The sequence below is a fragment of the Schistocerca nitens genome, chromosome 1, assembly GCF_023898315.1.
Source record: "Schistocerca nitens isolate TAMUIC-IGC-003100 chromosome 1, iqSchNite1.1, whole genome shotgun sequence".
Classification (NCBI taxonomy): domain Eukaryota; kingdom Metazoa; phylum Arthropoda; class Insecta; order Orthoptera; family Acrididae; genus Schistocerca; species Schistocerca nitens.
This window is the reverse complement of record NC_064614.1, coordinates 187,736,255-187,762,435: the sequence shown is the minus strand read 5'-3', so window position 1 is coordinate 187,762,435 and position 26,181 is coordinate 187,736,255. Positions and strand designations below refer to the sequence as shown.

Here is a 26,181-nt window from a genome sequence, read left to right as displayed (position 1 = left end):
TTCAAACAACACAAGATGTCCAAAAAGCTGTGACGAGGGTCTTGGAGGGTATTACAGAAGATGAGTTCCAGAAATGTTACTATCAATGGCAGAAGCGCTGGAAAAAGTGTGTGCAATCAGATGGAAACTACTTTGAAGGAGACAACACTAAACTTGGCTAAACTTTTTTTTTCACATCAGTCTCATTACTTTATTATCGCACCTCGTATAAACAGCATTGCAGGGGGTGTTTTCCAGCAGGATAACGCTCTCCGACCTAAGTCTGTTGTAGTCAGATATGCTCTACAGACTGTCGACATTTAGCCTCGGCATGCTCGATCACCAGCTCTGTCTCCAATCGAGCACATATGGGACACCATCGCACGACAACTCCAGCGTATTCCACAAACAGCATTACCCGTCCCTGTATCTTACCCATCAATTGCAACAGGCATGGAATCCCAGTCCGCAAACTGACTTCCGGCACCTGTACAACATAATGCATGCACGTTTTCATGCTTGCATTCAATATCTGTCGGTTATACCGGTTATTAATGTAGCAGCTTTCGAACTTCAATGGCTTATCTTGCGCTAACACTAACCTGTGATCTTGCAATGTTAACCACTTCAATGTGTTACGTACACCAATGTATTCCCAGAATTTCATTACTCTGTATTAATTATTTTTTGGTGTGCGATTCTTTTCCTCAGTGTATTATTTCTCAAGTCATCATCTCTTTTTCTCAACACCTACTAATCGTTCGGGGATGAATGACGTATCGTTAGAAATGTTTTTTAACTGGCTTCTGACACTGAACACCGATTTTGCAACAAAACGTACGACCTGCAGAAATATTTTAACATAAAAGAGACTTTTAACTACCACAGGCAAAATGACATCATGAATGCCCAGCTTCATACCTTTATCGAACGCATGTAAGTTATTAATCACGAATAAGAGACTCCCTTTTCATATTATCTTACTACAAACAACAATTTCTTCATTTTATGTACTTATTAACTGGATAATTAGCATGTAGCATTGTCATACATAATAACCGTGACCACTGTTGTAGTCAATTATCTCTGCTCTTCGTGGAAGCTGACATTTTTAAGCGAATATACTTTCCGAAACGACTGTGATTTAATAATTGCTACTACATCCTAACCTGCTTAATGTAATTGAAAATGTTTGCCTGGTTAAAGTTATAGATTATGTGGTCCTACTGACAGTCCCTGATCTCTGCCCTTCGTGCAAGCCAGGACCAACATTCCGAATGCAAATCTGGGTTTTAGACACATGGAAATGTATACAAGGATGCATCATAAATTCATGATTATTCGCTTCATTTTTTAGACGTTTTCTCTTCATTCCCACAACTACGCTTGCCCCAACGGCTACTCTTATTCCAAATACTTAAAACTATAAAAATGCGAAACTTTCGCACGGGTCCCGTGATGGAGCAATAATGTGACACCAGAAGCATGTCTCTATCTGCTCCTGTAGATACTAGTTGCAGATTAACAGACGTGGACGTATCTGATTCAATGAGGCTGAGGCGATTCACGAAAATCACGAAAAATCTAAATGAGGATGGTTTGAGAATAAATTCAGTCATCAGTTGCAACTGCATTTTTATTTCACTTTACCGGTTTCAACTAATTAATTTGTCATCTTCAGAAGCTAAGTACTGGTTTAGAAGCATTCGTCCAAAATTTTTCGAAACCGGAAAGGCGAAATAAATATTTGCAGCTTACGATGGAATATTATTCTGAAATATATACTACAGTTGCTCAAAATTACAGCTACGCGTAAAGTAGGATGGCCAATGAACCCCTGCCCAACTTCCAACCCAATCCACTCGAATGCAGCGCCTTAGTATCTTCAGTTATGGCAACGTCCTAGCCTCACTTGTCCTTTGCCCTTACACCCTTGGCGTTTTCTCTCTCTCTTACCGAACGCTGTAAAAGGAGTTGATGAAAAGGTCAAAAACTAGTATACAAACATTCTTGATGATATTGTGCAAAGTGTGAGCTCCGTTAGTATAAGATGTAGCACAAGCATACACTGATCAACAGTACCCGCCGTACACCCCAAGGAAATGCGGAACTGACCCCCCCCCCCTCCCTCCAGTATAAAAGGAAATGGGGAGGACTGCGTTTACAGTACACAAGCAGTGCCAGCCGAACTGGGTCGATCAGGATGGCTCTGCGACTTCGAATGTGGCCTAGTCATTGGATGTCACCTGTGTAACAAATCCATCAAGGACATTGCAACCATTTTAAATTTGCCGATGTCGACTGCTGGTGACGTCACTGTGAAGTCGAAACGCGAAGGGACAACCGCGAGTCCTGGCACAGCTCATGTAATGACGGACAGGGAGCGTCGAGCATGAAATCAGCCGAAGGAATCACCCGTGAGTTTCAAAGTGCTACAAGCAGTCCAGCTAGTATTGCGACTGTGCGTAGGGAGATAAAAAGAATGGGCGCAATGATCGAGCAGCTCCTTGTAAGCCACACATTTCTGTACTTAGTGATTTGCGATGCCTAAGGTGGTACAAAGAGTGACGCCAATGGACAGTGGACGGCTTGAAACGAGTGATTTGGAGTGATGAATTACGCTGTACCCTATGGCAATCCGATGGAAGGGTCGGGGTTTTTTGAATGCCTGGATAACGTTATCTGCCATCATGTTTAATGCCAACAATGAAGAAGGGAGGAGATGATGTTCCTGCACGGAAGTGTTTGTCGTGTTCGGAGACAATGACCGTATCAACATGACAACGCATCCTCTCATAAAGCAGCAGCTGTGAGGCAACGGCCAATGAAACACCTTTGGGATGAGTCAGAACGTCGACTTCGCTCTGAACCCCAGCATCCAACATCCCAGCCTACTATGGTTTCGGTTCTCGAAGAAGAATTGACAGCTATTCCTCCAAAAACATTCAGACACCTCTTTAAAAATGTTCTCAGTAGCGTTCAAGCTGCTATAAAGACGAATGTTGGACACACTCCATATTAGTGCCCATATCAGTGTCCACTGTCCGCCCCCGGTCCGGCTGGGTCGGAGAGTTTCTCCGCTCAGGGACTGGGTGTTGTGTTGTCCTAATCATCATCTTTCATCCCCATCGACACGCAAGTCGCCGAAGTGGCGTCAAGTGGTTCGATACAGTTCCCCACAGTCGTTTAATGAACAAAGTAAGAGCATATGGACTATCAGACCAATTGTGTGATTGGATTGAAGAGTTCCTAGATAACAGAACGCAGTACGTCATTCTCAATGGAGAGAAGTCTTCCGAAGTAAGAGTGATTTCAGGTGTGCCGCAGGGTTGTGTCGTAGGACCGTTGCTATTCGCAATATACATAAATGACCTTGTGGATAACATCGGAAGTTCACTGGGGCTTTTGCGGATGATGCTGTGGTATATCGAGAGGTTGTAACAATGGAAAATTGTACTGAAATGCAGGAGGATCTGCAACAAATTGACGCATGGTGCAGGGAATGGTAATTGAATCTCAATGTAGACAAGTGCAATGTGCTGCGAATCCATAGAAAGAAAGATCCTTTATCATTTAGCTACAATACAGCAGGTCAGCAACTGGAAGCAATTAATTCCATAAATTAACTGGGAGTAGGCATTAGGAGTGATTTAAAATGGAATGATCATATAAAGTTGATCTCGGTAAAGCAGATGCCAGACTGAGATTCATTGGAAGAATCCTAAGGAAATGCAATCCGAAAACAAAGGAAGTAGTATACAGTACACTCGTTCGCCCACTGCTTGAATATTGCTCACCAGTGTGGGATCCGTAGCAGATAGGGTTGATAGAAGAGATAGAGAAGATCCAACGGAGAGCAGCGCGCTTCGTTACAGGATCATTTAGTAATCGCGAAAGCGTTACGGAGATGATAGATAAACTCCAGTGGAAGACTTTGCAGGAGAGACGCTCAGTAGCTCGGTACAGGCTTTTGTTGAAGTTTCGAGAACATTCCTTCACTGAAGAGTCAAAATCTGAGAGATTAGAGCCCACACAGAGGCATACCGACAATCTTTCTTTCCACGAACAATACGAGACTGGAATAGAAGGGAGAACCGATAGAGGTACTCAAAGTACCCTCCGCCACACACCGTCAGGTGGCTTGCGGAGTATGGATGTAGATGTAGATGTAGATGTAGATGTATAAATCGAAAGACTTGCACCCGGAGAGCGGTCTACCCAGTGGGGGGGCCCTAGTCACACGACATTTACGTTTACAGTGTCCACTGACAGGTGTCTGGGCATCTTTGATCAGAGAGTGTATAAAGACGTGGCTCTTTTCCTCTTTTCTTCTCCGGCATTACAACCCTTTGTCGGTTTTAGCCTCATCAACAAATTTCCTCCATTCTGCCCTCTCCAGTGCGGTTCTCCACCATCCTCGGACTCTGACAGATTTTATATCTTCTTCCACATCATCAATCCACCGTTTCTGTGGTCTCTATCTTCTTCCGGTTGGCATCCATTCAAAAATCTTTTTAGTTGTTCTTCTAGTATCTATCCTGAGGACAGGCTATTCTTCTAGTTTTTAAAATACTTACGATGTCAGCTCCTTGTATGAGGCGGCCCAGCTCAGTATTAGTCCTAGATCTCCAGAAACCGTTATTATGCTGGACTTCCCCTAAAGATCTTGCGAAGCACTCTACATTCAAATATCCTGAGGTGCTGCTCATCAACACTCGTTAACGTCCATGTTTCACATCCGCAGGTTACAACTGACTTGATCTTGCAGCCTCAGTTGCCTATTTAATAACCCAGAGGCTAACAATTTCTCAAACGTGTGGAAGCATCTATTACCACTTAGGAAGGGCAGTTTTATTTCGGCTGACATGGAATTTGTGCTGTTAATATTAGAGGCCAAATAGTCAAAATTCTGCACATGTTCAAAATTGAAACCGTCTGCCGATAGTCTATTCAAGTTATTATTTTCCTTCCTGGTGAAATTCATGTGCTTAGTCTTCTTTTCATTTATGGAGAGGCCTCTAGGTTCTGTGGCTTCTTTCAGCTCGCATATTGTCCTCTCTAGCGATACCTTCCTTCTACTAATAATTGCTACATCATCAGCATATGCACACATTTGAGTCGAATTGTGCATATGTAGCCAGATGTCTAAAGCCTTCGCATGGTTGCTTCAAGGGTCAGATTGAAAAGCATTGTAGAGAGTGCGTCCTCTTGTCTGATCCTTTACTAATGGTAAACCAATTTCTCAGTTCTCCATCCACTTGCACTGCAGCCTTTGAACCAGCCAGTGTTTCTTTGATAAGTGAGACAAACTTCGATGGTTTACCAAGTAGCAGCAAATCATTTAGCATTTATGCTCTATCGAGACTATCAAAGGCCTGCAAAGGTTATGAAGCTCGAGGTGGACTGAAGAAGGAAAAAGATCTTTTCAAGAGAGTGCTTCAGGTCCATCACTTTTGATTGTCCCAGGACAGTTATAAATCAAGTTATTTCCTTGGGAAATTGTAAAATATGGCTTGATACAAGTTGTACGAGGTCTGACAGGAAATTAACGAGACTGCTCGCGTTGTTAATGAAGCATTTGTATGTGTTGGTATGCTACCCTTTTTCTAGCCCGAAATGTGTGTTTGTTCTTCGATTTAATCTACCAGGTCGCTGGCAGTAGATGAGTCCATCGCAAATGGACAGCGGGCCCCTTTATCAGCGTAGCAATTCCTGCCTCGCAAAAACATTACGAATCTTGAACATTTACCCTACTCCACTGGTTAGGCACCGTTATTTCTGTTTCCGAACATCACACAATAGCAGTTGAGGATATAAAGACATTAACGGCGGACTTACCGTTCAGCCTCACGGAAATTAATAATTAGAAATGGTTTGAGTTGAGTGTACAATCAACGCTTATTTTTTTTTATTGTTTGTTGGTTATTTATATTCCCACGATTGGGGACTAGCTAGCAGAAGCCAAGTTACGGCTCTTCAGGGTTTTAGATTAAAAATAAAAGAAAAACAGGAATACATTTCAAGAGGTTAAGACAGTGATTATGTGTAGAACCACACGATGGCGAAACCCTTTTCCTGTTCAGTGATAATGCTATTGCTAGTGAGCGGTCTAGGTCACTGCATAACTAGGAATTTTGTTGTAGAAAGTACTGCACAGGAAAAGTGGAAGCTGCTAGTTGGTCTGCAGAAATTAAGAGATGGAAGGAAGATAGTTTATTGGAGCCTTCACATGTGATGAGACAGACAGAGCAGGTTGCAGTTGGCAGGAGGTGTAGAACTCAAGGAGAGCATGCGGGTAAAGTTGGCCAAGGAAACAATGTAGATGGTTTAGAGAAGAAAGGAAGGAAAATATTACGAGGTATCTAAATCAAGTTTGCAGGAAACATAGAACAGGAGAAGGTATTCTATGTGTTTGAGTAGTACGGGAATTCCATGAGTTGGTGCGTGTCTCAATTGGTAGAATGTAGTCAGATGAGGCGAAGTGCAAGTCGTTTATGAATCTGAAGGGAGCGGTAAGAACTGAGAAGATTGAATATTGGTGCAAGATTTGCATCGGTGAGAATGGGTCGGGTGAGGGTGTTACGGATGATGGTCATGGGATGCAGAACCCATGTTCTGCCAGTTAGCATTAAGTAATGACTTAAAACCATACTAGTTATCATCAAAACTTGACTTTTATTAAAATTTATAAATAGGTTTTAAAAAAACCGCTACCAGTCTGATTCCTCTTTAACTTTCTTAACTGATTTAATACTGCAGTATTCTTCCAGGTATGACCTCATCACTAGGCAAAACATGGCAATGCAAAAAAATTTACACGAATGTACATAGATTTTAATATACGAGGGTGAGTCAAATGAAAACCTTAAATTTTTCATAACAAATCGAAATTTCGCGCCATTATCCTGTAAGTTGGTAAGCGTGCTACAAACAGCGTGCAGGTGGCAGCATAGTGCAGATGCACACATATCGTCGCAGTATCAGTATAAAGATAGCAGCCCCACTCGCGACTTGCACCAGGGAAGAATAGCGTTCTGTTATTCGGTTTTTGCGTAGTGAAGGTGTGAAACCTATTGAGATTCATCGACAAATGAAGGTTCAGTCCGGTGATGCATGTTTGTCACAGCAGCAAGTCTACGAATGTAGTAGGAAGTTCGCAAAAACATGGTTCAAATGGCTCTGAGCACTATGTAGCTTAACTTCTGGGGTCATCAGTCCCGTAGAACTTAGAACTACTTAAACCTAACTAACCTAAGGACATCACACACATCCATGCCCGAGGCAGGTTTCGAAACTGCGACCTTAGCGGTCGCGCGGAAGTTCGCAAACGGTGTGACTTCAGTGGAAGATGCTCCTCGTCCAGGTCAGGCACAACGAGTTGGATAGACGACAGCGAGCACGGTGTGCCACGTGCCCTTAGCGCTAGGATTTCACCCGGAACAAGTCCCACCCATTCACCCGCCTCCACGCCCATCCATAGTGTAAGGCCCTTCCCTTAACGGCCGCCAGTTCCCAAAACTGGAAACTACAACAAAGTTGTTATCGTCACAGTCCAACACATGTTAGACTGTGATGAAATTCAGTAATGATAAGAATTTTAAGTCTTTCTGGATAGTAATTTAATATGAATCTGCATTGTTAAAGAAATAAAAATATTTATAGAGAACTGAAAGCATCGCCAGCAATAGAAAACAAAAAAATAACGTCATGTTATTTATTTATTTATTTATTTATTTATTGTTCCGTGGGACCACATTTAGGAGAAGTCTCCATGGTCATGGAACGAGTCAATACATGAAATTATAACACGATTGTAGAAACAGATAAAATGAAATATAAGAAACATATTCAGGCGACAAGTCGTTAGTTTAAATAAAGAAAATCAAGAATGTAACACTGGAATTTGCTTAATTTTTTAGCTCTTCCAGGAGCTCCTCGACAGAATAGAAGGAGTGAGCCATGAGGAAACTCTTCAGTTTAGACTTAAAAGTGTTTGGGCTACTGCTAAGATTTTTGAGTTCTTGTGGTAGCTTATTGAAAACGGATGCAGCAGAATACTGCACTCCTTTCTGCACAAGAGTCAATGAAGTGCATTCCACATGCAGATTTGATTTCTGCCTAGTATTAACTGAGTGAAAGCTACTAACTCTTGGGAATAAGCTAATATTGCTAACAACAAACGACATTAAAGAAAATACATACTGTGAGGGCAATGCCAAAATTCCCAGACTATTGAATAGGGGTCGACAAGAGGTTTTCGAACTTACACCATACATAGCTCGAACAGCCCGTTTTTGAGCCAAAAATACCCTTTTTGAATCAGAAGAATTACCCCAAAAAATAATACCATATGACATAAGCGTATGAAAATATGCGAAGTATACTACTTTTCGTGTTGAAATGTCACTTATTTCAGATACTGTTCTAATGGTAAATAAAGCGGCATTTAGTTTCTGAACAAGATCCTGAACATGGGCTTTCCACAACAGCTTACTATCTATCCGTACGCCTAGGAACTTGAACTGTTCCGTCTCGCTTATAACATGCCCATTCTGTCTGATTAAAATGTCAGTTCTTGTTGAATTGTGAGTTAGAAACTGTAAAAACTGAGTCTTACTGTGATTTAGCATCAAATTATTTTCCACAAGCCACGAACTTATATCATGAACTACATTATTTGATAATGTTTCAATATTACACACAAGATCCTTCACTACCAAGGTGGTGTCATCAGCAAACAGAAATATTTTTGAATCACCTGTAATACTAGAAGGCATATCATTTATATAAATAAGAAACAGCAGTGGCCCCAGCACCGACCCTTGGGGAACGCCCCATTTATTTAAGGACAATAAGGACAAATTTTCATTAACTAATTCACTTATTATAATACGTTTGAGGGAAACAGCAGAGCAAACATACAATGCGAAAACAATGGTCTTGAATCTGTCATATCGGTAGTAAAGCCACGGATGCAGTCGAGTAACTCTGTTGTCTAAAATCAACGTTATATAAAAATAAGTGAAGGTTGTTTTGTTTATGTACGCCCTCATAGTAGCTCACGAAAATTAAAGAATATAAGAACGTCATAAAGTAGAAATGCCTAATGAAAGCAATAAGATATTTGCTTGTATGACATATTTCGTTAGTATCTGCATGGGTAACGGGTGAATTTTAACTTGTAATTTCTTCCAATGCAATACCTGCGCATTATAAACGAGGTTACAAAGAATTGTGACTCTTTCTGTGTGATTAGTGACCTATATGCTGTTGCAAACGTCTCAGGAAAATAATGTGTCGTTATTCTTTGTCCTGGTTATTCTTTGTCCTGTCTGTTTTGAACCAAAAGATTTATTAATTTCGTAAATGTCATTCAAACCATTTTAAAAAAATAATAATGTGATGTGTATGTTTGTCACAGAGCAGTTATGTAGGAAATAAATGCTGCGGTGTTTCACGCCTGTAAAACGTCCTTCATGCTGTGCTAGTTCTTCTTTCACTCCAAAAACTTTTCAGCAAAAGTATTCAGTGAATAGCATGCAAAAACAGCTTGGATCAATCTAGCAAGAACAAAGTAATTTTGGTGCCCTCTGGAAGTATAGTGAACATTGGTGCTTGTTTCACATATATTGTCCGAGTTCTAAAACTTAAGTGTTGGTATACTGTGATTCCTCTTTCTCCAACCAAATTATTCTTTGAAGGTAGGTTTATCCTGTTTTAGCTTCGGGTGCTTTTCCTCACATAGAAGTATGTTTCTTCATAGGCTATTCATCTGAATACTGAGTTCTCGTATTTAAAGAATTCAGTGCTAAATTGTTTTCTCTTATGTTTGCTGAGGAAGTACCTGGCACAGTTGAGACGAATTGTGGAGGTTTTTTGTAACGTGACTTTTTAACTACCTGGAAAAATTTAAGACCTAGCAAGGTATTAATTTAACATTCACTCGAAGTCCAGCCGAACGCGGTAAACCACGTGGGTCAACTGAAGCGATGCCCAGGCGCCGAACAAAGACCGGGAAAACCGGGGGTGAGTGGGCGGGACTTGTTCCGGGTGAAATCCTAGCGCTAACGATTCCTCGGTGTGCCTGAGTACGGGCGGCAGTTTGCACTTGGTCGTACTGGAGTCAGTAACAGCGGGCCGGCGCTGTGGCTTCTTGGCAATCTCGTAAAGCTATGAATGTGCTCGCTTCCGTGAAGGAACACGCTGTTACTATCGGGCTAAGAAACGTCTGGTGTCTTCGCCACATCGATCCAGCAGCTGGCATCAAGTTAAGTAATTCAAGTCCTACCAACGATTAGTGAAATATAATGATGATTGCTCTTGAGGCAGGAAAGTGTAGCAAGGACTGTGATGTGATATTTCATGCCTCTTATTAAGTGTGTGCTTCGCTCCTTAATAGTATTGTTCTTACTTCAACTGGCAAGTGTCCAAAAAAATAAAAATTGATACGTGATCTATATTCTGAGTCTAAAGATTGCCGTGTGGTACCTTACAGGCCCACATAAGATGCTCCATGTGATGCTTGGGTTTTAATGAACCAGTTTCGTTTGCATCATTAGTGTACTTGGTTCTGCTTAAAGGAATGAAATTAGTTTTATTATTGTCAATTTTATCGAAGTAGTTTTCTGTATAAGTTTGAGTATTAAGGTGAAGGAAGGTTTGTTTGGTTTCCTGTTGTCACTTCTGATTTATGTTTCAGAGATAGGAAGCAGTGGGCAACCGAAGTGCAGAGCCTCCCCTTTTAAATTACTAGCGGGCGTACGGACAGTGGACCTTGCCTGAGCTCGCGTGTGCTGTTTGGTTCCGATTTCGGCGTTCTGAACGGGGTGGAAGTACAAACGGAGTCCACATCTTAATTCGAAGATACTCAGTCACCTCCACCGTTCGTGGCCAAGCCGTGGCCTCACAATCTCGGGCCTCAGTTATGGTACAAGCTTCAGTTTTTTTAAAGCTTGTTGTGGCTCTGCAAAGTTGCCCGGATTAAATGTTTTAAATATTTGTCTTAAGAATTTTGAGGGATTTGTAGTAGAATGTGTCTTAAATGAAACTGTTTTTTAAAATTGCGGGGCAATTCAGCCTTAGTGGCGTACGTCAATTTTAATGGGGAAATAATTGGGTTATTACTGATCAAACTGTCTATAACCTTGTAAAGTTGTTTGGTAATATCTCGCCCGGGGGGAGGGTACTTTTTAATCTACACTCCTGGAAATGGAAAAAAGAACACATTGACACCGGTGTGTCAGATCCACCATACTTGCTCCGGACACTGCGAGAGGGCTGTACAAGCAATGATCACACGCACGGCACAGCGGACACACCAGGAACCGCGGTGTTGGCCGTCGAATGGCGCTAGCTGCGCAGCATTTGTGCACCGCCGCCGTCAGTGTCAGCCAGTTTGCCGTGGCATACGGAGCTCCATCGCAGTCTTTAACACTGGTAGCATGCCGCGACAGCGTGGACGTGAACCGTATGTGCAGTTGACGGACTTTGAGCGAGGGCGTATAGTGGGCATGCGGGAGGCCGGGTGGACGTACCGCCGAATTGCTCAACACGTGGGGCGTGAGGTCTCCACAGTACATCGATGTTGTCGCCAGTGGTCGGCGGAAGGTGCACGTGCCCGTCGACCTGGGACCGGACCGCAGCGACGCACGGATGCACGCCAAGACCGTAGGATCCTACGCAGTGCCGTAGGGGACCGCACCGCCACTTCCCAGCAAATTAGGGACACTGTTGCTCCTGGGGTATCGGCGAGGACCATTCGCAACCGTCTCCATGAAGCTGGGCTACGGTCCCGCACACCGTTAGGCCGTCTTCCGCTCACGCCCCAACATCGTGCAGCCCGCCTCCAGTGGTGTCGCGACAGGCGTGAATGGAGGGACGAATGGAGACGTGTCGTCTTCAGCGATGAGAGTCGCTTCTGCCTTGGTGCCAATGATGGTCGTATGCGTGTTTGGCGCCGTGCAGGTGAGCGCCACAATCAGGACTGCATACGACCGAGGCACACAGGGCCAACACCCGGCATCATGGTGTGGGGAGCGATCTCCTACACTGGCCGTACACCACTGGTGATCGTCGAGGGGACACTGAATAGTGCACGGTACATCCAAACCGTCATCGAACCCATCGTTCTACCATTCCTAGACCGGCAAGGGAACTTGCTGTTCCAACAGGACAATGCACGTCCGCATGTATCCCGTGCCACCCAACGTGCTCTAGAAGGTGTAAGTCAACTACCCTGGCCAGCAAGATCTCCGGATCTGTCCCCCATTGAGCATGTTTGGGACTGGATGAAGCGTCGTCTCACGCGGTCTGCACGTCCAGCACGAACGCTGGTCCAACTGAGGCGCCAGGTGGAAATCGCATGGCAAGCCGTTCCACAGGACTACATCCAGCATCTCTACGATCGTCTCCATGGGAGAATAGCAGCCTGCATTGCTGCGAAAGGTGGATATACACTGTACTAGTGCCGACATTGTGCATGCTCTGTTGCCTGTGTCTATGTGCCTGTGGTTCTGTCAGTGTGATCATGTGATGTATATGACCCCAGGAATGTGTCAATAAAGTTTCCCCTTCCTGGGACAATGAATTCACGGTGTTCTTATTGCAATTTCCAGGAGTGTATGTGTAAATAATAATTGATTGCCTGGTTATTTGATGTAAAGTTTATTTTAAATGATTTACTCGGCCCGAGTGGCGGTTTTTTTAAATGTCTGCAAAGAGATTAATCCGCTTGTGGTTTCACATAACAAGCAGTTTGTAAAATTTGCCTGAGTGGAGGGTTTTTAAATGTTTTCAAAGAGATTAATTCATTTGTGGTTTTATAACAAGCAGTTTGTAAAGTTTGCCTGTGTGGCGTTTCTTAAAGAAATTATTATCTGATTTATGATTGTAATTCTCTTAATGATGTATCTATGATGCAAATAAATATGTTGAAATGAAATGGTCACTGTATGAGTCAAGTCCTTCCACTCCCTTAATAGTAAAGGTTAAGGAATTTGCAGTTCAAAAAGAAAAAACGTTCCAATGACGTTATCAGCAAATCTTATAACGTATATGAGAGCAGAGGGATATGGGACGTTGACTGCGCGTAGACGACAAGAATGAATGCAATTTGAAGGGTGTAATTGGTTGGAAGCGCATACGAGTGGAGCTGGAATGAGATATGGTCGAACGCTTTTCCAGTGTCGAAGGGTGGAGTAGCGAGGGTCGACGCCTGTTGTGTTGTTGGTATTTGAGGTGGGTTATCGGTAGTAGTTGATCACCCCCTGTGGAAACGTTGAGACGGAAGTCATAGTGGCTGGCGGGATACCAATAAAAAATGAACAGACGTGGTAGGTTCCCGAATTTGCAGCATCGGCTTCGTGTACTTAGGTGTGTGAAGGAGCAGCAGGTACTGCTCATCTGGCTACAGCGAGGTGACGTACCCTCCTGTCGTTCACGTAGTTGCGGCTGCAGGTGGCGGCGTTGGCGCCGGTGCAGCGCAGCACGTGCAGCAGAGCCAGCTGGCGGCGGCGCAGGCGCTCCACGGTGACGCGCAGTTCCAGCACCGCCCGCTCGAGGGCGGCCACGTCGCTGTGCAGCACGGGCTCCCTCAACGGCGCGCGAGCCGGCGCCGGCCTCTCCTCTGGGGCGATGCTGTACCACGGCACGTTGAACCACGGCAGCTTTGCCAGCGACTGGATGAAGTTCGGCAGCTGTCGGCACAGAATCGACGTCCTTTCAGCCGTTAACAGGCTCTAGTTGATATAGCTACTTCTCCAGACTCAAACTTTTGTTTATCTCTCCTCCATTTCACTCCACACCAGTGGTCGCCAAATTACGGCCCGCGAGCCGCATACGCCCCGCGGTTCTCACAAGGGAACCTCCCCATCGCACCCCCCTCTGATTTAGTTATAAGTTGGCACAGTGGCTAGGCCTTGAAAAACTGAACGCAGATCAATCGAGAAAACAGGAAGAAGTCGTGTGGAACTATGAAAAAATAAACAAAATATACAAACTGAGTAGTCCATGTGCAGCGTATGTAACATCAAGGACAACGTGAGCGCAGGATTGCCGTGGTCCCGTGGTTAGCGTGAGCAACTGCGGGACGAGAGGTCCTTGGTTCAAGTCTTCCCTCGAGTGAAAATTTTACATTCTTTATTTTCGCAAAGTTATGATCTGTCCGTTCGTTCATTGACGTCTCTGTTCACTGTAAGAAGTTCAGTGTCTGTGTTCTGCGACCGCGCCGCAAAACCGCGCGATTAGTAGACGAAAGGACGTGCCTCTCAAATGGGAACAGAAAACATTTGATCGCAACGTCATAGGTCAACCGATTCCTCCACAGGAAAACACGTCTGTTATATTCTATACGACACTGGTGACGGCATGTGCGTCACATGACAGGAATATGTTGTCGACCCACCTAACTTGCACTCTTGGCGAATGGGTAAAAAGATTCTTCTACCTTGCCCGATCTAGGTTTTCTTGTGGATGTGATAATCACTCTCAAAAAAGTGATGAAAACGTAAGAGTTTGTCCCATAAACTGCAACAAATGAATGCAACAGTTTCACAGTCGCACAGTTTTCCCTGTGCTGTGTCAAAACATATGTTTTTAACGTTTTCAAATTTTTCCGTGTGTAGACCGTCAAACCCTGCATATGTCCAAGCAAATCTGAACATGTGCTGGAATTTTGGAGAGCGAAGTTGATTATGTGTGAGTGCCTGAACTTTGATAATTGTCTGAATATAAAGAATTAAACTTTCCACGCGAGGGAACATTTGAACCACGGACCTCTCGTTCCGGAGCTGCTCACCCTAACCGCGGAACCACAGCGCTCCTGAGCTCAGAGTCCCCTGTATGTTGCCTATCTTGCGCATGGACTACTCAGTTTGTATATTTTGCTTATTTTTTTCATAGTTCCACACAACTTCTTCCTGTTTTCTCGATTGATCTGTGTTCACGTTTTCAAGGCCTATCCACTGTGCCAACTTATAACTGAATCTGAGGGGGGTGCGATGGGGAGGTTCCCTTGTCAGCCGTATTATACAGGGTGTTTATAAATGAAAATCGGGGTTTTAACGCTTTATAATATTTATTACATTAAACTTACAGTTATAAATGATATGTCAAACGAAAGAACAACTCAAACAGTTTTACCAAGAACCTTATAAATGTTCAATGGGAGCTCCATTTATCACACGGGACACATCAAGTCTATAGCCGAGTTCTTCCCAAACGTTTATAACTGTGTCTTCAGTGAATGTAGCAACAGCTGCTTCAATCCGGTTTCTTAATTCAGGGAGGTCTGCTGGTAGCGGAGGCACATACACACGATCCTTGATGAAGCCCCAAAGAAAAAAACCGCATGGCGTTAGGTCGGGTGAACGTGGAGGCCATGCAATGCAAGCCCTGTCATTAGGCCCCGTGCGGCCTATCCAGCGCTAGGGTACAGTGAAGTTCAACCAATCGCGGATTGCGGCGGAAACATTGCGCGATGCGCATGCACACTGGTGCCAAACACAACTGTTTGAGTTGCTCTTTCATTTGACATATCATTTATAACTGTAAGATTAATGTAATAAATATTACAGAGGGTTAAAACCACGCTATTCATTTATAAACACCCTGTATAGCAATATGAATCTAGCAAATAAAAGCAGAATCGAAAACCGGAAACTAACGTTAAGAGCTTCTTAACCTTTTACTGATCAGTAAAAAACAAAAATATTTACAGGGATGGTAATATTGTTTTCACATTCACTTATGGAGAAGAATTTACAATCTATACATCACCAAAAATCTAGTTGTCGGGACGGCGCGCGTCAACGCTCGACTCCTGTTACTACATTTTTCGAAATCTGATAGTTCCCAAACCGCCACAAGGCAATTTAAAATTCTTATTCCCTATAGTAGAAGCGGACCTCGGGGAAGATCAGTTTGGATTCCGTAGAAATGTTGGAACACGTGAGGCAATACTAACCTTACGACTTATCTTAGAAGAAAGATTAAGAAAAGGCAAACCTACGTTTCTAGCATTTGTAGACTTAGAGAAAGCTTTTGACAATGTTAACTGGAATGCTCTCTTTCAAATTCTGTAGGTGGCAGGGGTAAAAATACAGGGAGCGAAAGGCTATTTACAATTTGTACAGAAACCAGATGGCAGTTGTAAGAGTCGAGGGGCATGAAATGGAAGCAGTGGTTGGGAAAGGAGTGAGACAGGGTTGTAGCCTCTCCCCGATGTTATTCAATCTGTATATTGAGCAAGCAGTAAAGGAAACAAAAGAAAAATTCGGAGTAGGTATTAAAATTCATGGAGAAGAAGTAAAAACTTTGAGGTTCGCCGATGACATTGTAATTCTGTCAGAGACAGCAAAAGACTTGGAAGAGCAGTTGAACGGAATGGACAGTGTCTTGAAAGGCGGATATAAGATGAACATCAACAAAAGCAAAACGAGGATAATGGAATGTAGTCAAATTAAATCGGGTGATGCTGAGGGAATTAGATTAGGAAATGAGACACTTAAAGTAGTAAAGGAGTTTTGCTATTTAGGGAGTAAAATAACTGATGATGGTCGAAGTAGAGAGGATATAAAATGTAGACTGGCAATGGCAAGGAAAGCGTTTCTGAAGAAGAGAAATTTGTTAACATCGAGTATAGATTTAAGTGTCAGGAAGTCGTTTCTGAAAGTATTTGTATGGAGTGTAGCCGTGTATGGAAGTGAAACATGGACGATAACTAGTGTGTTCAAGAAGAGAATAGAAGCTTTCGAAATGTGGTGCTACAGAAGAATGCTGAAGATAAGGTGGGTAGATCACGTAACTAAATGGTTCAAATGGCTCTGAGCACTATGGGACTCAACTGCTGAGGTCATTAGTCCCCTAGAACTTAGAACTAGTTAAACCTAACTAACCTAAGGACATCACAAACATCCATGCCCGAGGCAGGATTCGAACCTGCGACCGTAGCGGTCTTGCGGTTCCAGACTGCAGCGCCTTTAACCGCACGGACACTTCGGCCGGCCGGATCACGTAACTAATGAGGAGGTATTGAATAGGATTGGGGAGAAGAGAAGTTTGTGGCACAACTTGACTAGAAGAAGGGATCGGTTGGTAGGACATGTTTTGAGGCATCAAGGGATCACAAATTTAGCACTGGAGGGCAGCGTGGAGGGTAAAAATCGTAGAGGGAGACCAAGAGATGAATACACTAAGCAGATTCAGAAGGATGTAGGTTGCAGTAGGTACTGGGAGATGAAGAAGCTTGCACAGGATAGAGTAGCATGGAGAGCTGCATCAAACCAGTCTCAGGACTGAAGACCACAACAACAACAACATTCCCTATAGTGGACTATTTCAGTATCATAAATGTGGCTGATCATTGTCAGCAACTGCACAGTAATTTTATTCTACGAAGGAGTCAGGTCCAGACAACAATTACGAATGATAATTATTTATTCTTTACAGATATCGATTATACATTTCCATTTGTAACAGGTGCAAATATTTAATACCTTCTGAAGAAGGATAACTTATAAACCAGTAAAGAATAATATGTACATGTGTGGTGCAGGTGCTGTTGGACATGTCCGAAAGAACAGATACAGTTTTGATCCAGCAGCCACTATGAATCAAGACACAAAGGAAATACAGACATTGGCTGCGAGGTGGCATCAATGGCGAAAGTTGAATATTTGTCCCGGACAGGGATTTAAACGTTGCTTACTAACAAGGGAACCTCCCCATCGCACCCCCCTCAGATTTAGATATAAGTTGGCACACTTGATAGGCCTTGAAAAACTGAACACAGATCAATCGAGAAAACAGGAAGAAGTTGTGTGGAACTATGAAAAAATTAGCAAAATATACAAACTGAGTAGTCCATGGGTAAGATAGGCAACATCAAGGCTACTGCGAGCCCAGGGGTGCCGTGGTCCCGTGGTTAGCGTGAGCAACTGCGAAACGAGAGGTCCTTGGTTCAAGTCTTCCCGTCAGTGAAAAGTTTAATTTCTTTATTTTCGCAAAGTTATGATCTGTCCGTTCGTTCATTGACGTCTCTGTTCTCTGTAATAAGTTTAGTGTGTGTGTTTTGCGACCGCACCGGTAAACCGTGCGATTTGTGGACGAAAGGACGTGCCTCTCCAATGGGAACCGAAAACATTTGATCGCAAGGTCATAGGCCAACCGATTCCTCCACAGTAAAACGCGTCTGATATATTCTATACGTCACTGGTGACGGCATGTGCGTCACATGACAGGAATATGTTGTCGACCCACCTAACTTGTACACTTGGCGAATGGGTAAAAAGATTCTTCTACCTTACCCGATTTCGGTTTTCTTGTGGATGTGATAATCACTCCCAAAAAAGTGATGAAAACATAGGAGTTTGTCACATAAAGTGAAAATAAAAAATTAAACTTTTCACTCGAGGGAAGACTTGAACCAAGGACCTCTCGTTCCACAGCTGCTCACGCTAACAACGGGACCACGGCGCTCCTGAGTTCGCATCAGCCTTGATGTTGCCTATGTTGCGCATGGACTACTCAGTTTGTATATTTTGCTTATTTTTTCGTAGTTCCACACAACTTCTTCCTGTTTTCTCGATTGATCTGTGTTCAGATTTCATGGCCTATCCACTGTGCCAACTTATAACTAAATCTGAGGGGGATGTGATGGGGAGGTTCCCTTGTAAGCAGATGCTCTGACCGCTGAGTCACAGTGGTTATCGCAGTTGCACGGACTACCCAGCACGCCTCCCATCTAGATCCCTCATATATGTGGTGCCTGTTGTTTCAGACACGTCCGAAAGAACAGGCACCACATACATACACGTTGAGTCAGAAGGAAAGGTACAGGCTTTGAGGGGTGATAGTATTATTGATTCTGAACAAAAAACTTCATATGGACGGATGCCCTATTCGGAATGGTTGCCGAGATAGAAGACATTTAATATCACTTTTGTACGTTTTTCTTGAATAACTCGAAAAACGCACCCCCCCCTCCTCCCTCTCCCCAGTGAAAACGTGTCGATGTACAAAATTAAACTATACTAAATTTCCTACAAAAAGGTCCTATTCATTTTTTTCTCCAGAGCGAATGGTTTGTGCGAAGAGAGCGCGAGAATGTTGAAAAACTCTATCGACGCGCATGCGCTGTAGCTTACGTAGTTTTTGTAGGCCAGTCTGAGGCAGTTTCCCGACTTGATAGACCGCAAGTGTCCCGTATCAAAATGTTCGTCTCAACTGGCTACCTCAAATTGGCCTACAAAAGCTACTACTTTAACTTGGCAAGAGTAGGCCCATAAGATCCTCTCTTCACATCTAACTAGACATTCTACATATTTTACATAACATTCATTATGACAAGTTATATCTACAAGGGCTACAACTTTGCTTCCGCCGTTTTTTCTCGAAGTTCGGGGCTTTATTGCGAAAAACTTACAAAAAAATTATGATTCATAGTATTGCCCATCGCTGGCCACTACATTCTCCCATCTTCCGAATAGCATACGAAACCCGTGGCGGAAGAACTGGGCGTCTTTTGTGGGGATTCGTGAATCGATTCAGTTTTGAACTTGTTCATACGATCGGAAGTGCTGGTCAGCCAGAATGTGTGCTACTGATCCAAAAAGGTGGTAGTCACAGAGAGCAACGTATGGAGAATACGGCGGGAGGGATAGGACTTCTCATTTCAACGTTTCGTCCCGCGGGGTAGCTGATTGTGCGATAATGCTAGCACCTGTCAGTTCTTGCAATCTTCGGAATTGTGTGGATTATGTTTCTCCGAAACTCAGATAGTATATCGTCAGACACACACATTCTAGACACCAACGGAAACAGTCGTTTTGTTCATTTTAGAAATTCTGATTGAATGTTATCGATTCTAATACTGGATCCCCTATCTGCTCTCTCCAAGATGAAGAAGTATATGAGGATAATGGATAATTCTGTACGTAAAGGGAGATGAAAATCTAATATTCATGGGGAACTGGAACGAGGTTGTAGGGGAGGGGAATTGCCATTGCGCTTTTAATGTTATCACCCTTGGTTTTAATTTCATTCATGCAGTCATTTATCATTAGCTTCCTTGAACTTTTGACTTATTTCATTGCTAAGTGACTTGTATTCCCGTACTTCTGAATTTCCCTGAACATTTTTGTATTTCCTTCGTTCATCGATCAATTGAAGTATTTCTTATGTTACCCATGGTTTCGCAGCAGTTACCTTCTTTGTATCTATTTTTCCTTCCAACTTCTGTGACCACCGTTTTTAGCGATGTCCATTCCTTTTCATCTGAACTGCCTAGTGAACTACTCGTAATCGCAGTATCTATAGCCTTCCTCGGTAGTTCCGTATCCCAGTTTTTTGCTTATTCATTCTACCTGACTAGTCTCTTAAACTTCAGCCTCCTCTTCATCACTACTGAATTGTAATCTGAGTCTATATCTGCTCCTGGGTACGCCATACAATCTAGTGTCTGATTTCGGAATATTTGCCTGACTATGGTGTAATCTAACCGAAATCTTCCTGTATCTCCGGGTCTTTTCCAAATATGCCTCATCCTCTTGTGAGTCTTGAATAGACAATTCGCTATTGCTAGCTGATATTCATTACAGAGCTCAGTTAATCTTCCTCCTCTCTCATTTGTAGTACCAAGCCCAAATCCTCCAGTAACCCTTTCTTCTACCCCCTCCCCTACAACCTCATTCCAACCCCCCATGAATATTAGATTTTCATCTCCCTTTACATACTGAATTACGCGTTCAGTATCCTTATATACTTCCTCTGTCTCTTCATCTTCAGCCTGAGACGTCAGCATGTATAACTTGACTACCGTTATCGGTGTTCTGATGAGAATAACCTTATCACTGAACTGTTCGCACTAACTCACTGTCTGCCCTACTTTTCTAGTCATAACGAGTCCTACTCCCGTTATACCATTTTCTGCTGCTGTTGATATTACCCTAAATTCATCTGTCAGAAATACTTGTCTTCTTTCCATTTCACTTCACATCATATCTAGACTGACCCTTAGCATTTCCCTTTTCAGATTGTCTACCTTCCCTATCACGATCAAACTTCTGACATTCCACGCCCCGAGTCGTAGAACGTTTTCCTTTCGTTGGTTGTTCAGTCTTTCTCTCATGGTCACCTCCCCCTTGGTATTCCCCTCTCGGAAATCCGAATGGGGGACTAGTCCGCCGGCCGCGGTGGTCTCGCGGTTCTAGGCGCGCAGTCCGGAACCGTGCGTCTGCTACGGTCGCAGGTTCGAATCCTGCCTCGGGCATGGATGTGTGTGATGTCCTTAGGTTAGTTAGGTTTAAGTAGTTCTAAGTTCTAGGGGACTTATGACCACAGCAGTTGAGTCCCATAGTGCTCAGAGCCATTTGAACCATTTGGGGACTAGTCCGGAATGTTTTGCCAATGGAGAGATCATCATGAGACGTTTCCAGTTACAAGCCACATGTCCTGTGGATACACATTATGCGTTTTTAATGCAGTGGTTTCCATTGCCTTCTGCGTCCTCATGCCCTTGGTCATTGCTGATTCTTCCGCATTTACGAGCAGTTTCCCATCCCAAGGACAAGAGAGTGCCCTGAAACTCTGTCCGCTCCTCCACCCTTTTTGACAAAGCCGCCGGCTGAATAAGGATGACTTCTTATGCCGGAAGTCTTAGGCTGCCATGGCTGATGGTTTTTATTCAAAATTTAAGCGGTGGTGCTGTTCGAACCTGGGAGCGAGGATGTTTTGATTACTAATCAAAATGGCTCTGAGCACTATGGGACTTAACATCTAAGGTCATCAGTCCCCTAGAACTTAGAACTACTTAAACCTAACTAACCTAAGGACATCACACACATCCATGCCCGTGGCAGGATTCGAACCTGCGACCGTAGCGGTCGCGCGTTTCCAGACTGAAGCGCCCAGAACCGCTCGGCCACACCATTACTAATCAAAGACGCTATCCCTAGACCACTTTTTTGCCTTTATTCAAGAAAATCGATCTTACTGTTCCTTTTTTGTGAGGGGTCTTTCCCTTTCGGTTCCAGTTAACTCTGCAAAACTTATTTGGTGGTTATACCTGTCGACTGTCAGTTTCGGATTTGTTGTCGACGGCAAGTATAGAGAGCCTTTGCATGGGTTACTGGAATGTCTTCTGCAATGGGTCAGACCAGAAACCCATCTGTCACTGAAAAGTACCCTGTGTTAAACACAGCCTTGAATTTCCATTTTCGAGACTCATAATTTTCAGGCTATTTTACTCTCAGAAAAAATACAAATTCTTTTACTAAAATGGTTTTTGGTCCTAGTCTCCACCCTGTGCCCCTCCCTCACCCCCTCCCCCCCTCTCGCCCTCCCCCTTTTTTTGGATTCGCACCGCTACTACCGACATGTCAGCGATAATACCGCCCTTTACTCGACAAATGTACCAGCACTGCGATATGCGAGTCGAAAGGCAGCAGAATAAGCATACCACAGCATTCGAACGAGATTTAAAACGACTGAGTGTGGCTTACGTTCTGCACGAAGGAGAATTCAAGGACATAGCAACACACGTGGGGGCATTCATAGCGCGTTGTTGACGTTCATGTTTAGTTTACAATGGACAGAGTTACTCAGCCACAGTAGTAATGGACCTGGGAGAGAGGGCGCTTCGGTCGACTTATCGTGAGTTTTTATCGTGATATTTCACCGAGGACACGCTGAACCACTTGATACTATCTGTATGCACAACTGTCTTGAAATCATTCACAATCCGATGCGTTTCCCTTAATTATCACTGTACTTGTTCAGTGTAACGTCACCGCATGTTTCCGATAACGGACACAGGGTGCCACGTGCAGTAATATCGCGGTCGGGTAAGGCAACTATACCTGCACCACAAGGAAGTGCCTCCGCCGCTAGCACCAACTCTGCCAACACGTCGCCTCGAAAACAATGAATTTACATTAGAGGAGACGGTACGATTCCACTTCACATCGACAATGAGGGCACTTCCTTGAGGAATAGGTGTTTACGGCCCGTCGCCCAGGGACTGACCGGCCATTACCTGCTGGTCGAACGGCCACTCGGCTCTCCGTACTACTCGGTCGCGGCGATGGCGCGTTGCCCCAGCGTTGTCGTCAGTCCCCAGCTCCAGGTGTGCAGTTGGATCCAGGGTGTCTATCACGTCGGAAGGTTCATCATCGACAACTGTTGACAGGACACAAAGCATACACTATTTATTCTCGTTAGTGCAGGTGATGATATGCGTGCACCGCAACGGTACACACGATTATGAAATATCGGTTACACAGATACATTCCCTGCCTTATATACCCTCCTGTAGTGTGTACGTGTACGAAATTACATTGACATGCGATCGTGCATTCTGTGTGCATAACTTTTTTTTCGGGCAGTACACACAGAACAGTCTGCAAACTCCCCCCTCTCACACCCCCACTCTTAAGTCGTACACCCACTTACCATCTCTCTCTTACACAGACACACACACAACCTCCCAACCCGCCCCCAACTCCCAGCCACCAGCTCCGTCCCTCCCCAGCTGCCCAAACCATCCACATAACTTTGCATTTCGTTAAGCGAAGCCACAAACATGCTAAGTTCATAGGCAACATATACCTATTACACGTAATTTCAATACCAAAAAGTATTGGAGAAATGACATTTGAACCCCAGCTTCACAGACTTTGAAAACAGCATCTATTATTTTGTAATAATGAATGCGAGTGTTGTCCAAAGAAAATCTTTGCTCCAACGCAAAATACTAGAACATTTTATTTAGTCACATTCTTTGGTTCGGTTGCATTCTCTAAAGCACGCAGGAGCAGTTAGATGTGGCATAGTTCGTGTAATGTTATGTAATTATCCTAACTGGAAACATAAACTACACTGGAGCGCCAAAGAAACTGGTATAAGCATGCGTATTCGAATACAGAGATATGTAAACGGGCAGAATACGGCGCTGCGGTCGGCAACGCCTATATACGAGGCGTATGACAACAAGTGTCTGGCGCAGTTGTTAGATCGGTTTCTGATGCTACAATGGCAGGTTATCAAGATTTAGTGTGCTCGAACATATTGTTACATCGGCGCACGAGCGATGCGACACAGCACCTCCGAGGTAGCGACGAAGTGGGGATTTTCCCGTAAGACCATTTTCCGAGTATACCGTGAATATCAGGAATCCGGTAAAACATCAATTCTCCGACATCGTTTGCTGCAGGAAAAAGATCCTGCAAGAACGGGACCAACGACGACTGAAGAGAATCGTTCAATGTGACAGAAGTGCAACCCTTCAGCAATTTGCAGCAGGTTTCAATGCTGGGTCATCAACAAATGTCAACGTACGAACCATTCAGCGAAACATCACCGATCTGGGCTTTTGGAGCCGAAGGCCCACGCATGTACCCTTGATGACTGCAGGACACAAAACTTTACAACTCACCTGGGCCCGTCAACACCGACATTGGACTGTTGATGACTGGAAACATGTTGCCTGGTCGAACGAGTCTCGTTTCAAATTGTATCGAACGAATGGACGTGTACGGTTATGGAGACAATCTCATGAATCCATAGACCCTGCATCTCGGCAGGGGACTGTTCAAGCTGGTGGAGGCTCTGTAATGGTGTGGGACGTGTGCAATTGGAAGGATATGGAACCCCTGATACGTCTAGACACGACTCTGACTAGTGACACGTACGTAAGCATCCTGTCTGATCACCTGCATCCATTCATGTCCAATATTCATTCCGACGGACTTGGGCAGTTCCGGATGGACAATGCGACGCCTCACACGTCCAGAATAGCTACAGAGTGGCTACAGGAACACTCTTCTGAGTTTAAACAGTTCCGCTGGCCAGAGATTCCCCAAATTATTGAGCATTTCTGGGATGACTTGCAGCGTGCTGTTCAGAAGAGACCTCCACCCCCTACATCTACATCTACATCTACATGGTTATTGTGCTATTCACAAAAAATCTTACGATTTATGGACAGCCTTGCAGGATTTATGGTGTCAGTTTCCTCCAGCACTACTTCAGACATCAGTCGGGCTGCGGGGCACTTCTACGTGCTCGGGAGGGGGGGGGGGGGGGGCGCGGGGGGGGGGGCTACACGATATTCGGTATGTGTACCAGTTTCTTCGGCTCTTCAGTGTACGTTGCTGAAATCTTCTTACGTTATCAGTCGAGTCGTGGTGTCGTTTTTTCGCAACGTTTCGACGAGTTTCCTGCTCGTCACTTTCAGGTGCCTGAGGTTGACGAGAAGACTTCATCAACGAAATTGGTCGAGAACGTTCGCTTTCCCACTTAAATTATGTTTCCCAAAGTGATTTGTGCATGAAGATTAATCCCATGGATGCAAATAACTATAAGTAATGGTGTCCGCAGCTCGTGGTGGTGCGGTAGCGTTCTCGCTTCCCACGCCCGGGTTCCCAGGTTCAATTCCCGGCGGGGTCAGGGATTTTCTCTGCCTCGTGATGACTGGGTGTTGTGTGATGTCCTTAGGTTAGTTAGGTTTAAGTAGTTCTAAGTTCTAGGGGACTGATGACCATAGATGTTAAGTCCCATAGTGCTCAGAGCCATTTGAACCATTTTTTTTTTATTTTTGAACTATAAGTAATAACATGGAGTCGAAATTATAACGTAAATATCTACAGATAGTTCTCTGCGTACAGTGCTTACTTGTTTACATTTTACTTTTGTCTTGCCACAGCCACACAATGACCCCCACGATGATACAAACACAAAGAACTGTATACCACCTGACGTTAAGTCGCTAGACGACTTGCAACTCGTAGTGCTAAACCAAAACTTTCTGCAATCAAAAAAAGGCGACTGCAAAACCTTAAATTATGTAACACTGATTAACGATTACGAATACAACGTAGCGTAAAACAGTAGCCATAAATACAGTTTTGAGCAGATACTCTTTCTTACACTAGTGATTTAAAGACAGAACAGTTTCATATACTACGTCCTACTGTAGAAGGAAGGAAGGAAGATGGGGTTTAACGTCCAGTCAACATCGAGGTCATTAGAGACGGAGCACAAACTCGAATTGTGTCAAGGATGGGGAGGAAATCGGCTGTGCTCTTTCACAGGAACCATCTCAGCATTTGCCTGCAGCGATTTAGGGAAGTCACCGAAGACCTAAATCTGGATGGCCGGACGCTGATTTGAACCATCGTCCACCCGAATGTGAATCCAATGTGTTAGCCA

General features: G+C 44.0%; 1 protein-coding gene across 1 annotated transcript in view; it reads right to left on the bottom strand.

The window, feature by feature from the left end:
• Positions 1 to 26,181, bottom strand: part of LOC126235956 (uncharacterized) — a 70,834-nt gene that overhangs the window by 18,610 nt on the left and 26,043 nt on the right. The window contains exons 2-3 of the mRNA XM_049944962.1: positions 23,009 to 23,151; positions 13,404 to 13,673 (exon numbers count right to left, since the gene is read on the bottom strand). Of these exons, the coding sequence (XP_049800919.1) occupies positions 13,404 to 13,673; positions 23,009 to 23,151 (413 nt within the window). The remainder of the gene's footprint in view (positions 1 to 13,403; positions 13,674 to 23,008; positions 23,152 to 26,181) is intronic.